Genomic DNA, 15404 nt, shown 5'->3' with positions numbered 1-15404 from the left:
TGAGTGTGTTTCACTGGAGTTCTGCCTTCATTGTGTTGTCTGTTGATCAGTGAAGTCATTCAGATGTAAAAAGCAAATTTAGGTAACAGTGTAGAGGTTTCACTATGAAATGTCCCTTTGTCAGTGGCAGTCTTGTGTGCTATCTCCATTTTACTAACAAGAAAGATAGATTCATACTGTGCTTGTGAAGTACACTTACAGTAAGTTCTGTTGGTGAAGCATTTACTTTCATGTAGATAATAAGCTCCTAAGCAAAGTGTTTCTAAGGAAGCCGAACCACTTGTGAAACAATCTCATATGGCAGAGGGATTCACTTGGAAAAGAAAAACAGAATAAAGAAATGACAGATGAATTCAGTTTTACGGCTGAACAAAATTTTTCAATTGATCTGAAAGCAATTTTTTTTTTTTTTACCTTGGTTTTGCCAATCTCACCCCTCTGCCTCTGGCTTTTTTTGCCTACCTCTGTGAGTGTGGCTGGTGTGAGCAATTGCTGATGGCCGCAGCACTTCTTCCATTGCACTGGGAGAGAAGGAGTTGCAGCTCCACGCAACTTGCCTGCAGACCTGTGTCTCTTGCTGTGCTACTGCTGTGCCACGATTGAATGCTTGTCTCAGTAGCTGAATTCCCATTAACTCGTCTTCCAATTCAGCTTTGTTTGTGAAGAAGCCAGTTGGCATGATCCTGCAGTGTATTGTGTTCTGAAGAAAAGAGTGGTGACAAGAGATGGTCTAGGAAGTCATTTTCAAAAGAACACTGCTGATACATGCAAAGTTTTACTACAGATTATTTGTCTACCTCAAGATGTGGCACTTGGGTCAGTGAGTGGGGCAAGTGACTGTGGTGCATCTCTCTCCTGAACTTTAAATGAACCTGTAACTGGTGGACGGAAGCTGATAGTGCACATCCACCTACTTGTAGAGAGGTACCAGCTAGGAGCCAGCAGCTTAGTCTTATAAACAAACAAAACCTTTCAACCAAAGGGAGGCGTCAGCCCAATTTCCTCAATGCCCACAGCAACCAGCAGTCAGTGCCAGAAGTTGTAGTAGCAGCAACAAGTCCTTCTGGCAGTGAGCTGAGTTCAGGCTGATGCTGGAGCCATCCCAAACAAGTTATGATCTCCTGTTCTGAAACTTTAGCCCATACTGCAGCTGAAAACCTATCTTGAGCACCGTTAATTAGAACATTGGCTTCTATTTATGAATATGAGTTGATGAATATTCATCAGGCATGTTGATTAAGGTGCTGTTATTTGCATATTCTTCCTACATTTTTAGAACTTTACCCTTAGGTATTCTAATATTCAAGATATGCATGTGGAGTCGAGGGAAATTCTGATTATGTATTAGGAAAAAAATCATAATGGTGCTGGTCAGTTGTCGGAAGGGTTTGTTTAAAGAGGTTTCTTCCTTGGGGGTGTTAAAACTTGGCTGGATGAGGTTCTGAGCAACCTGAGATATCTTTGAATTTGATTTTAACTTTGAAGTTGTTTCTTCTTTGAGCAGTGGATTGGGCCAGTTGACACCTAGAGGACTCTTCTGACATTCAGTATTCTATAATTCATGCGAATGAATGATGTTCCCACTTTTTTGGCATTAATATGAATATAGATGGGCACAAACACCTAACCAATACTTTCTAGGTTAGTATTACTCCGGAGGTAATGAAGTAATCCTGTTAAGTGTGTTGTAATATCTTCTAATGAAGTCTCTGCCTTCATTAAGAATACAGTGTTACTCATCATGAGTTCATTAACTGCTCAGCATATCTGATTTGCAATTTTCTCCTTGCGGATGGTCAAGGTAGAGCTTATTTCTCCTCCTGGCTTCCTCCAGGCATCAGTTTGACCAGTTAATGCATGCTGAAACTGCGACAACCTTGCCTATATTAAGTGTGCCTGCAGATGAGCTCTGGTGATTCATACAAAATGATTTAAGAGACTGAGGGCAGGACATGCAGCCAAGGGCAACCGTTTCTTAAACTGCACCAACCTAAATAGCCAGGACTGACTTGGAGGTGACATAAAATTCTAGCACAACTTAAAAATCAACTTTTCCAACAGAGACAAGACTTTTGATATCAAGTCTTAACAGATGTAAATGCCAGATGCAGTTGCTTTACACAGCCTGATCTAACCCTGGTGATGACTGCAGCCCCTGGGAACCTTCCTGAAATGTTATGCTAAGAAAAAAATTGCAAACAGTTTCTGTTCGAAATCAGCAGATTTTCTGAAGACAATGTGAAACAACTAGAGGCTAAATGACCGAACTGCATCCTCCATTTGCTTGGTATAGTTATACTTGCCCAATGAGGAATAGCAACCAAAACATGGAATTAAGGCAATTTCTCATAGAGAAGGCAGTTTCTCGTAATGAATAGCAGATACATGCAGTGAATGCAGCTCACAAGCCAGAGGCTAAGATTCTTTTTAGTAGAAAATCTTTGTGTAGTAATTGTCAAACAGATATGTAAAAAATTAGATCCAGCACAAAAGGTGAATTTTGTGGAATAAATTACTTGCTCTGAATAGTTTGTAGAGAGGTATCTACAAAACAGAAGGAAAAGCTGCCCGGAGGTAGCAAAGGCTCAGAACATCCACGTCAGCCTTTTCAGTGAAGCTCATGATATCAAAAGCCCTGGCAGGAAACATAATAAACAAACGCTAGCTTTACAGCTGAACCCTTCTTAGAAATCAGCGTGTATATTACAGGAGAAGAGTGGGTATCGCTAGGTTTTGGGTATTTGCTTACTACAGAAACCAAGGTGCCTGCCAGGTCAGTGCTGGCTTGTTGTGGAGCTTGGAATGATGTTGTTCATCCAGAGTAAATAAGCTGCTGGCTCCTTGCATCTACCTGTGGTTCCTGATAATTCTTACCCTACAGTTGCTGCAAAGAGACTTAGTGTGTTAGAAATGCTCCGTAGCTGTGAGCCCTTCACTTACCAAATGTGACTTGCTGACAAGGCGTTGGGTGGCTCTGTACCTAAAGCTTAAGGACAGTTCCACAGTCTGCCTCCTTGAAAGTTGGGAGGGAGGAAGGGGGAAATGGGAAACCTTGTAATTCTGACTTACAAGAGGGGAGTTTAGTCAGATAACCTATGAAAGTAACTTAGATATTCCACCTTGGGCTGAATCTGAAGTGATTTTAAGAACACAGAACACAGTAACTGCTCCTGCAGGTTACCAGTTTTGTGAAGGACCAGCTAAAGGACTACTAAAGCTCTCAGAGGAGCTGATCCTTGTCATGCAGAAGGTGAAACCATATGGGCACAGTGATGGTATAATTCCTGAAGCTTGACAACCACCTTTGCAAAAGTTAAGCTGGCCTCATGGGGAAAATTCTTCTGTGCACTTCTGAGGTACAAAGTTTTAGGATTGATGTGACCAATGCCTGGGTGGCATTCTGAGTTTTCATCTCTGCTTTTCTCGGAGCAGTGCTGAAAGAATCTTAAAGAAGCTGGTGATGGAAAGTTCTGGAGAAAAATCATTTACTTACCAGTATGGTATGGATACCAGCAGCATGAGCTCCCTTTATAATAGATTTCAATCCTGTTTGGCTTTGAGTGGGAGAAGAGTTCAGTCACTCCTGCATTGCTGGCAGTTTGGGTCCTCTGCAAAGGTAGCATTTACTGCTCTCACACAGCAATGAGCAGAGTTTTGCCAGCAGCTGAGCTCACATCAAGAGCATTGGGATAGTTCTGTGAGCAGCACAGAAAGGAATTGCACAATATTTTCAGTTGATGTTCCTGCTATAGCACACTTCAAGGATTTTCTTTGTAATAGAGAAGAGGAAATTCATACACTTAGGCGATAGCATGGAACATAGCTCAATAGATAGATATGATGGGAATCAAGCTGATACTTTGATCAGTAAGAGAGAAGCAGCATGTGCAGTGCCACTACGCTTAGTGGCATTGCAAAGCTGCTCTAGGTAAAGGTACCTCTAGTTCCCTCAGCTCAATTTCACTTGGCACCTGAACTTTGCTGGAGCAGATGGATGCCAACCACAGAGTTACAACTGCAGATTCCTCCCTGAGCATCCATCCTCATAAGGGTAGTACAACAGTTTACTCTGCACACTTCCTGCTGATTCCTTTCATGTGGGCTGACCTCTGTTGTATTGTAGACTTATTGAGCCCAAAACCTTGGATTAGGATGAACAAGAAATGTGTTAGACTCTGTAACAAGAAATTGGTTAGACTTATTCCAGCAATGAATCCATGCTTAATGCTTCAGAGAAGGGTGAAAAATCTAGGAGCAGCATCCCTGTCTGCCTGACCTAAGGGTCTGTTTCCTTCAGTACAACAGATGTGGGGAATCATTCCGTGCTCTGATCAGCCCTCAGGGCACTCAGTGACCAGCCTCATCATCTGCAAAGAGCACTTCTCCCTCCTGGTCCCTTCAAACTCTTGGTTGGAATCAGGATGTTAACTGGCTAGTAGTCAGATTTTTATTTAGATGTAGGAAGAGCGAGCAAGTATGGTGTGGCTGGAACGGAGATCATCATGGAGTTTACTGCTCACAGTTGAGTGTACTTTGGATACCATTGTATCACTGCCACTGCAATCAACTCTTAGATCCTGGAGGTCTCTAAATGTATACTTTAGACTCATTAAAGTCATGGGAATGTAAGCATAAGTCTAAAATTATACGTATGGTCAAGTGATAATCTGAATTCAGACCATAATCTTTTGTACTTTAGGCTGTGGTAATATAAATCAGTGAAAAGTTCTGTGCATTACTACTAAAAGTATTTGCAGTAAAAATGAGATGTTTGGTTAACTTTGCTAGAAACTGGATGATTATTTAAAGAAATTACAGCAAATGGAATAGAATCTTTTACAGACTCTTCCTTCTGTTTGCTTTAAATTTGAGTCTTGGCTCTGTGTTCTTGTCAGCTAGCTATATCAATCTTTTTCTAGGCAGGTATCTGGTAATGTAAAGATTATTTCCTGACAAATAAATGTTTTTCCACTTTCTTGCCAATGCTTCTGATCCATGAGAGCAGGTAAGCAGAAGTGAAGAGAAAAACCCGTGTGAAGACAAGGTTGCAATTTCAGGCTTTATTTTAATTCAGAGCTCTTTCCACACTAGATTTCTTTTTTTTTTTTTTTTTTTCCCCAAATACTATTCTTGGTTTGAAACTTTAATTCTGGGCGTACATTTGGTGCCCAGATGGTGCAGATTCACACAGAAGCCCATCACGCTGTCAGGGCGGGTGGATACATACGTAAATATTTTGCCTTTTTCCCCTATAATATTTGGCTTTGTCTGATCTAATTGCTGTCAAAGGCAGAATGTGAGGAATGCTTAAAAGAAGCAAACAGAGAGGACCTCCAATGTCTGCATTGCAGTAACTTGGGAGGATGCTTAATCTACTCAGTGGTAACTAATAATTTTGTTGCATGGGGTTTTTTTTATTCATGCTGTGAATTCATGGTGTATGGTCAAAATCTGTCCCAAGTAATATTTTACAACCCAAAGCAGAAACCTGTATTTCTAGAGGCGTAAAAACATGGTTAACCCTTTGGAGCTATACGTAAGGCTAATGCCTCTGCCTTTTTAGTTTTGTTGCCAGTTAGTGTTGTCTGCATGCTTCTTGGTATGTCATTCTCTCATTTACATAAATCATTGCTTCATTTAATTCTACTGAGTGCATGTCTTAATGCATTTTTAAAACATAACTGCAATTCCAGAGCAGTTGCTCCTCTAAACAGTGGTAGCTAATAGCAAACAGTGTGGACAACTGCATTCAAGATGCCTTTTTAATTATTAGAGGGCTGTTCCAAAATACCGTAATATTAATGGAAAAATGATTTTCATGAGGTTTAAATCTGAATGCTCAGTAAGAGGGTCTAATGAAGACGGTGTTAGTTAAGGGTACTGGCAAGAGGGATGCAGGAAACTTTACTACTTTTTCACCAGTGCAAGAATGATTGCGCTGTCACAGACTTCCAATCAGATGTGGAAGTTGGTGAGGCTATAGTTCACAAAAAGCATTGGGCTATGCCAGGCCCATTCCTCTGAGGACACTGTGCAGAGAGCTGCCAGAAGAGGATGGCCTGGAGGTGTGATGATTGTAGAGGAAGAAAATTGGCTATAAAAGGAAAATATGAGTTTGTGACCAGAAGTCAAGCAGAAGAAGCACGTGGTTGGTTTTTTCCATAGAATGCAGATGAAATCCTATAAGTTGCACCAGGGTAAGTTTAGGTTGGATATCAGGAAAAACTTCTTTACAGGAAGGGTTGTTAAGCACTGGAATAGGCTCCCTAGGGAGCTGGTTGAGTCACCATCCCTGTATGCATTTAAAAACCATTTGGATGTGGTGCTCAGGGACATGATTTAGCAGAGGGATGTTAGAGTTAGGGTAGTATGGTGAAGTTGTTGTTGGATTCAATCTTCAAGGTCTTTTCCAACCTGAGCAATTCCATGATTCTAAGGGCAACAATGTTGCCTGTTCCAGCCATTTGTGTTGCCATTTGAAGCCTATTATCCAGAGGTGCTTATAAATTCTATTTGAGTCTGCTGTGAAAGTGGCTGGGTACCTTCCAGTCACTGCCATAGCCAGTGATACTTGCTTCTGCTCGTCTTGCTTCTTGGCTGTGGGGTGAATGTAGACTGAAAAATTGTTTTCTATAAATACATATTTTTCTCGTGGTGATTTTATTACTGAAGATAAGATGAAAGCTGTTTGCTTTGCACATCTCCTGAAGCCTGCCCACAGAAGTGTTATTGCAAGATAAGCTACAATGGGAATTTCTGATTTCTCTGTGGTAAATGCTGGCCCACGTATTGCTAGCTCGTGGCTCTGGGAAAAGAAAGGAAAGAAGGAGTGACTTGCCACGTTCTAGCCAGTGGTGAAAGCACAGCTCTGACAGCTGCTGTGTAGCCTTTGTTGTATCTTAATTTTGCATGTGAGCTTTTCCTACAGATTGCTTTTGCCTGTCATATGCCAAAGGTAGTACTGGCTGCCACACTGGATTGATGGCAGGGACTGATTTTCTCTCAGTCTTTACTTTTGCTTGTCAGGTCCATCTAATCTACAGCTGGGAGAACATATTGCATTCGTGTAACATCAATTTCCCTTCTGTATTTTTCCCTTTCCAGGAGCAATTGAGCGGTGCTCATACATCAAGTACCACTACTCCTCAGCGACCATTCCCAAGAACCTCACCTACAACATCACCAAGACAATCCGCCAGGATGAGTGGCACGCCTTGCGTAAGTGTTGCTGGCTTCCTTCTCCATTTTCCTCACGTACGGACTGAGGGAGGTGCTTGCTAAGAAACGAGAATGGGGAAATTGACAGGCAGCTCGCTTAGACTTGTGTTCTCACATGCAGTTAGTCTTTATAGCAGATGGATCAATTTGTACTTAAGACCTACATGGCTATTTCTGCTGCTGAATAGAAATTCTGCTGAGGCATAAAGAATTGGTGGTGGGAAGAGATGTTTATACGCAGAGATTAATATGTAGTTAAATATGAAAATGTATAACAAGATCAATGCCCTATTTTTTTTAATTTAGTAGAATGTTCAGTTTGTAAGTATGTCTTCCTGCATTTCATGCTGCTGCTGAGTTTCCTGCTTCCAGCAGAATTCATTGCTGGCTTTTACTGTAGAATATGTCCTCCTGCCTGCAGCTCCTGATAAGTGTGGCATCACTCTCTTCTGAAGATGTAGAAAGAGATGCTGCACCCTCAAAGGAACAGGGAAGGAGCTTTTAGCCTTTAGTGATAACAGTACCTGGTGGTCATCAACTTGTAACATTTGCTTAAGCAACAAAATCCGACAGAGATGGAACTGCCTTGAGTTGTATGGAGGGCTTTAAAGCTTTTTTCCTCATCTTGGAGTTGGAAAATGGCTTTTGCAAACCAAATAGAACAGGTAGGATTTTTGCAAGAAAGGATAGCACTGCAACTTCCTTTTGTTACTATGCAGTCATGGTTACTGATGAATGTCCAGAGTTCCTCTGCCTCAGTGCAAGTAGTAAACAGCCCTTTGGAAATGATGGAAGTTAAAGAATGCTGATATTGATGCGTAATCTCAGAAGGTAATTGTAAGCAGCAAGTCCAAACTGTCTGAGAAATATGTTGGAACTCTGGTGTTTCCAGGGCTTTCAGTACCTGTTTCACTCCTGCCTTATTGAGCTATTTCTCTGGAGGATGCTTTTAAGCTTTGGGAAGGAGAAGCTGTTACGATATCATTCACTCCTTGAATTGGTAAGATCAAACCTGGTTTTTGTTAGTTCTTGTACACCCACTGCAATATTTGATAAAGCATTAAAGTAGTTCCGGAGGGACCTACTGGGATCCTTTATTATTATTATAATTTTGATTCTATGGATAAACTTTTATTTTGATGTGATGAAGAAAAGGATTACTGAATTCCTGCCTCTCCATCCATCTCAGAAGGTTGTAAGAGGCCAGCCTTGCACAGTGTGGCACTTGTTTGTCCCTAAATTTAGAAGATCGGGTTGTTCAGTACCTTTCAGGTTGTCTGCTTCTATGCCATCTCCACTGGTGTCAGTTTTATGTTAGCACTGTTAGTCTGTGTGTGCAGAAAACAAACACCCTACTCCCTCCTGCCCCCTCAGAAAAGGCATCTTCTGTTAAGTTGCAGTACGAAGAGGCTGTGGTTTATGCTTCTGGCTATGTATGTGTGCTTTTGCCACTGCTGTGAGCAGTGATGACTCTTCTGTGATTATCCTCTGGGAATCTCACTAATTACTATAGGAATTATTGTCTTGAAGTTGATCTTTATTTCTGCAGTGTCTCGCAATGGGTTATCCTCATGCTCTTTGAATGTTTTTCCACAACTTAAATGTAATTACTAAATGTCTGGCAATGTTAGTCCTTCAGTGTGTGTGCCCCTTGATGGGATCAGCAAGTTCCTGAGCACGGTGTTGGCAGCTGACTGAAGCTTTCAGGAGTACATTTGGCAGTCTCCAAAGTGGCAGCCTATATGCAGTGCTTGCACTTTAACATATCTGATGTGATCTGAAGCTCTTTCAGGATGAGGCTGTTTGTTTCTTTCCTAAGGAGATTTCGCCAAGTGCCTGGGTGTGTGTGTGTATTTCTGACCCAGATTTTCGTGCTGATTCATGAGTCAGATAAATGCAGGTAGATGTAGATAGCCAGATCCATGCTTTGGAAAGACGTGGAAGGAAAAGTACCTTGAAGCTTTCTTCTCCAGGGTGGTTTAGTACATTGCTGAGTATATGATATATGGAGTAAGCCAGTGAAGGATCTGGAGCCCATTTTGCATTCAAATTGTATGTACAGCTTGCAATTTTTTTTCCTCTACAATATCTTTCAAAAGATGAGGCCAATAGCAATTTCTTTCAAATAACATTTAGGCCATGGGATGTTCTCCCTTTAGAAAAGCTTTGTGATTGAGCAGCCACCCCTACATCATTAAGCACTTTCAGAAAGTCCCTGTAATCTTAGTCCCTTCCTTAGCAGCTGACACAGTTCTATACCTCTGGACTAGTTTCATCCAGGGCACAGTTAATTCAGCTCCCCACTGCTCTTCCTGAGGCAGCATAAACTTTCTAAGTCAGCATGACAATTATTTTCCTCTGAACAATTCCCTATTCATAATTTCTCTTTCCCTCAGTGTACAGGCAATAAAGGAACAGACCTGTTGTTTCTCATGTTCTCCATATGGGTAATTTCTCAGATCTGTAACATAAAATGGGAGAAAGGAAAAACTCTGTATCCTGATGAGACACTGCGATTAAACTGCATCTGGAAAATTTCAGGGGAACTGGAAAGGTGAAAGTGGAGTGTTTGTTCATACTTCTAAAGAAAATACCACTTCCAGGCAGAAGCTTCTGCTGTCCTTTGATATATCTGTATTTCAGTACTGGTTGTTTTCCTTCCCTGGTGCAAGAGAAGCAAAGAATGGGCCTGGGAAGGAATTCTGTTGACATACTTGCATACTTGGTTGGGGTGCAGAAGAGAGAGGACTCCAGCCATGCTCAGCAGACTACTTTTTTCAGGCTGACCAGACAGGACTGGTGCTCTAGCAGTTTCTCTTGTGTTGCAGGAGTGGGAGATGGGTAATTGGTTTGAGGCCAAGGACCCCATGGCACCCACTGGTACAGAAAGCAGTTTTTCCTATAGCTATGCTGTCAGCTGTGCTAGAAAAACTCAGAAAAGAATCTAGACCTGAAGGAATGGCTGGACCTAACTTTATCACTTTTGATTTTGTCTTTTTTCATTCTATTTGACATTTTCAAGATGGAACCTTTGCTCCAAATTGATTGCCTATGGCATCGTGAGCTGGGGAAATAGGACTTCACTTCCCTGCAATCACTCCTTCTCAACTGTCTCTGGTTAAATAGGGACGTAGGGAATAATGATTGTAGTATTGCCAACTTGCTACTGTCAGGAGATAATGTTCATCTAATTAGACAAAACAAATGTCTATACAAGCTGAGAAGGGAAGGGAGAAGGGAAAGAATGCTGCATCCAACAACTTTGAGCATGAATAACTGTCACTACATGGAAGCTGCCAGTGTAATGGTGTGACTTCTCAGGTTGCCCAGAGAAGTTGTGAATGCTGCATCCTTGGAGATTTTAGAGGCTGGGTTGCATGGCCTAGTGGGTGGCAACCTGGCCCATGACAGGGGATTAGAACTGGATGGGCTTTAAGGTTCCTTCTAACCCAAGCCATTCTATGACTGTGTCAGTCGTAGAATCACATTTTGACCCCCTCCTTATGTACAGAAATATAGTCCACTGCTCTGGCTTCTGAAACCCTCTACCAGCACCAATGATCCTTTTAGAAATGGAGGTATGTGTCACTTGAACAAAAATTTAAAAATCAGAACAGTGCTATATTTATTGTATTTAATTCCATATGTTTTGTTTTGTTCCCATAGGTTTACTCTGTGCTATAAACGTGCTCATGAAACATGGGAAAAATGGTCATGGCAGGGGTTTATAGAGTTCATGGAGTATAGCACAGGCATTGGAAATGGTGTGAGGCATTTTCACATCATGGAATAAGCGTCCAACCAGGAAGCTTTGGACAGGAAATGTTTTTTTTAATCTTATTTGAAAACTTCAGGAAGTCATTGCCTGGCATATTTTATAAAAGAAAGTAAAAGATTGTTTGCTTTGTTACTGTTTGTGCTACAGTTTTCAATATGTGTTATATTCAGTCTGATATCCTCCAGGAATCTGCATCTCCAGGCATCTGTTCTCTAAGGCCACTGTGAGGGAGGGAGGGAGGTGTAAGGCACCCAAAGTCCAATCCGGTTTGTTCCTTGGAGTAAAACCAGACGCCAATGAGTGATGCTGTTTCATACTATCAGAGTGTAGGAAGGCCATGTTTTGTTTTGTTGGTTTTTTTTTTTTTTTTTTTTTTTTTTGCTTATAGGCTTTAGACAACCTGTGCTCTACAGTGTTCTTCTGCAACAGTCTAAGGACCAACTGTTCTGTGAAGAAGGCTAGCCATAGTTTGGAAAATATACACATAGTTTGGAAAATAAACATGCTTAAGTCAGATGGGAAGGTAAAGATAAGAGGAAATAGGTTTTTTTCATACTTCCTTAGATCCAGTCTAGTATGATGTTTTTATTTTTGCCTCCAGGTTCTTTGTTTAGACCTTATGCTTTCTCACTCACTTGTGCCTATGAACATACTTGTATTTGCTGTGGGACTTCTGTGCATCCATTCTGTGAGACCAATTTCAGCAAGAAGAGTTGTGCAGGAAGCAGGTACCACAGGATTGTGGGTTAACCTCCTCTGGTCTCAGAACTGTCCTGAGCCACATGGGGCTGTTGCTTGTGGGTCACTCCAGTCTTCCTCACTGATGTCTTGTCAGATGAAGCAGGGAAAAGGGGCTTTTCTAGGACTCTCTTAACTAAGACAGGCAAAGAAATTACTGCAAACAAGCAATGATGCGTGTTCTTAAAGAATGAGACCCTTTTCTCTGAGAACAAGCCAAACTTCTGTGTCTTCTTTCTCCTGCATTGGTAGCTGAAACAGAGAAATGCTGCATGATGCTCAGAGCCTTTGTATGGCAGAGCTCCCTGTAGCTTGCACTGCATCACATGAACATTTCCAGAAGGGACATGAAATTCCTTCCTTCTCTCCAAAAGCTTATTTTGCTGACTCATGGAGTCAATCATACAAGATAGACAGATGTCTTCTAGCCTCTTATTTTTCTTTCCTTCTCACCTATCACAAACCTGAATTTTTACTTTGAATTACAATTGGCCACACAAGAGCTGGGACTTCTGTTTGTGCCACCTAGACCTGTGCTCCATGCTACTGGGCAAGCAGCTATTTTGTGTCCAGGAAAAAGGAATGTGTTCCATCAGGGCAGATCATGACTGAAATTGCAATGGAAACATCTCCTCCTGTACAGCTGAGTTAGAAACTGTCACCAAACTGCTTTGGAGACAACCAAATCTCAAATGTGTGAACTCCTGCTGTGAGGTCACAGGATGTGGGCTCTGAATTTAGAGCGTTGATGTGGGGAGATGCATTGTCAGAAAAAGAAGAACCATGAACTCTGTTAATTGAAATGATAACATTTGTCTTCTCTGCTGAAAATGGCAATAATCCTGTGTTTGTGGTGTTCTGAAAGCCATTTGCATAAAAAATGAATTGTAAATTCAAAAGTAATAGCCTGGCACATTCGGAGAAGAGCATGTATTGGAGGAAATGAAGGATTTCTACAGGATGTAAGAGTGGTAGCATTTTAATTTATATAGCTTCTTTTATGCTAAGCCTAAGTGGGTTTTATCAGCCTTAATGGTTCAAACTTTGCAGTCTCTAGGAGAATAAGGCATTCATTATTACTAGGCTTCTTCATTTAGACCTGGAAAGCGCTCAGTTATCTCCTTACCACCAGTAAAACTACTGGCAGGGGGACTGGAAGAATCTTCTGTTGTGGATGTCGGTTGTGATACTGGGAGATGGGAGAGGCAGCAATTAGTGCTCTGGAGAAGACAGTAATGTCTACACTTGTAAATTTACAGGCCTCTCAAGCCCGCGAAGCAACATGCTGAGATATGCACACAATCTCAGATCGTAGCTTGACAATGCATTAGTAACACCAGTAGGCTCGTGGCTTGACCCTGTCAGATGATTTTATAAACAACAGTAAATATTTCATTTTTGTATCTGTATTAAGTGCTGACCCGAGAGAATTTTTCTTTTTTTTTTTTCCTTGAGTACTACTGAAAGTAGTGTTTGAAATAAATAGGCAGCTTCTCCTGCTGCTTTCTTCCACACTCTCAACCATGCTCCCTTGGGTCCCTTTCCATTCCTATCTTCCTCTCCAAGGAAATGTTTCATTTTTAATTAGCTACCCCTGCACCCAGATGGAGGAACACCCTGAAGTATGACACCATCCTGCTGGTCAGTGCCATTTGGCTGATGATATGTCACTCCTTAATAGGTTAGTTAATAAGCAGACAGGAGAGCCAGTTAGCCATGCAGCAGGTGTTTGTGTGCCTGGAGGTCTGGTGTTAGATCTCCATAGTATTCGTCATTCTCAAAGCTACTGACCAGGTGGTAGTGACAAACATTTTTTTCCCCTTCTCTCTCTGCTGTAGGATTTTCTTCATATCTTGCTATTTCAAGTTGAGATATAAAAATGGTCTTAGCTTTTGATGAAAAACTGTTTTGAAGAAAACTGTTATAAATTTGTAACGGATTTTACTGCCTTCTGCTAGATTTCATCTTAGGCTCTGCTAATATGGCAGTGACCTTAATACCTACACCAGAAAATAGCTTTCCCATCTGCATGCTACCTTTATCTTAGAGGGAGAAGAGCAGAGAAGGAGTATGGAGGAGTCTATATAACTCCCCATCCTATGTTGCAATAGTAGGAAAAGATAGATAGGTTGAGGAGGGAGAAGATTAAGACAAGGAAAGGAGAAAAATTTCATCTGGACTGATGAGGTAGGACAGGTGAGACGAAGGATTATTGGATATGGAGACCAGGATAAGGGCTGGGATGGTAGAAGGGGAGATGCAAAAACGGGCGACAGTGGGGATAGGAAATGAGCAGGGAAGGAGATTCTCTGGAGCATTATGCAAAGTGCACAAGAGCCTGCTCAATTCACCACCAAGCCCTCCAGCCAGTACTTCACCCAGCAAAGAGTGTACCTGTCCTAGCCATGGGCTGCCAGCTTCTCCAGGAGAGTGCTGTGGGAGACAGTGCCAAAGGCCTTGTTGAAGTCTGGGTAACTGCATCAACAGCCTTTCCCTCATCCGCCATGTGGGTCACTCGATTGCAGAAGGAGATCAGATTGGTCAAACAGGACCTGCCCCTCATGAACCCATGCTGGCTGGGCCTGATTCCCCAGGTATCCTACATTTGCCTTGTGGTCTCCCTCACTATGATCTGCTCCATAACCTTTCCTGGCACTGAAGTCAGGCTGACAGGCCTGTAGTTCCCTGGATCCTCCTTACCACCCTTTTTGTGGGTGGGAGTCACATTGGCAAGCCTCCAGTCCTCTGGTACCTCTCCAGTTTACTCCTGTTAGTTCCTACATCAGCTCACGTAACAGGGGACTCTGATGTGCTCAGAAGTCTCATTCTGCTGAGTTTGTTAGAAACCTCATGCTAGAACTCCTGCTATTGCATCTGTTAAGAATGTACAGGTCACAAAATCATATGAGCCTCTTTAAGGCTGCAAATACAAACACGTTAAGTCAGAAGATGACAGAGTACAAGCTGAAAACATGGCCTTAATTTGTCTTTGAGCACGCTTATTATCAAGTCTTATTAAAAAACATAAAGTTTTCTACAGGACCACTGCCTTGTTCCATTCGTTTGGGTATTCTGTTCTTGTTCAATGACCACTTCAGTATTTGAGCTTTTCAGTGCTTAATATATTTTTTGCTGACCGTTTTATTGCAAAATGCAGCTCTACAGACAGAATATTTAACTATTTCATGAACTTTGTGACACTTGTAATGAATTATGGAAGGTATAGTTTAAAAAAAAAAAAGTATTCACAATTACCTTTTGAGGTGAGCTGTAACTTCCATTTTAGACTTGAGAATTGAAATTAACTGCTTTTTGGTGTCCAACTGGAGATGACTGAGACTTGTTTTTTACAGTATTTGGCAGCTATGAGTGTCCCACAGCCTATAAATCAGACTTCAGACGATCACCCCAACTCATGCTGGGATCAGAGAAAATGAGAGCATGGTTAGAGACTGCATCTAAAAAGATTTCTTAAATGAATTGGCCTCTTGTCACCAAGGACTTCAGGGGTAAGCATAGAGAAATGCACTTGTGAGTGAGGGAGCAGGAGCTGTAAGTCAGCCGACTGATCTCAGCACCTACCACTCTTAATTACAGCATTGCATGGGTTCCCAGCTTTCACACTGCCCCTTTTGAAGGGGTCACATTTTTCATTTGCTAGCTTGGGTAT

The 15404-nt window shown here is 41.7% G+C and overlaps 1 protein-coding gene across 4 annotated transcripts in view; it reads left to right on the top strand.

Moving 5' to 3' along the window:
• TMEM178B (transmembrane protein 178B) overlaps window positions 1–15404 on the top strand; it is a 231063-nt gene that overhangs the window by 50218 nt on the left and 165441 nt on the right. For all 4 annotated transcript variants that reach the window (XR_008202972.1, XR_008202973.1, XM_052669578.1 and 1 more), the window contains exon 2: window positions 7105–7218. Coding sequence is in view for 2 of the 4 variants with exons in the window: in XM_052669578.1 (XP_052525538.1) it covers window positions 7105–7218 (114 nt within the window). In the remaining 2 variants the exon portion in view is untranslated. The remainder of the gene's footprint in view (window positions 1–7104; window positions 7219–15404) is intronic.

Source organism: Tympanuchus pallidicinctus, unplaced genomic scaffold, assembly GCF_026119805.1.
Source record: "Tympanuchus pallidicinctus isolate F22 unplaced genomic scaffold, pur_lepc_1.0 scaffold8, whole genome shotgun sequence".
Lineage (NCBI taxonomy): Eukaryota > Metazoa > Chordata > Aves > Galliformes > Phasianidae > Tympanuchus > Tympanuchus pallidicinctus.
The sequence above is the reverse complement of the archived record's forward strand: the minus strand, read 5'-3'. Positions and strand labels throughout refer to the sequence as shown.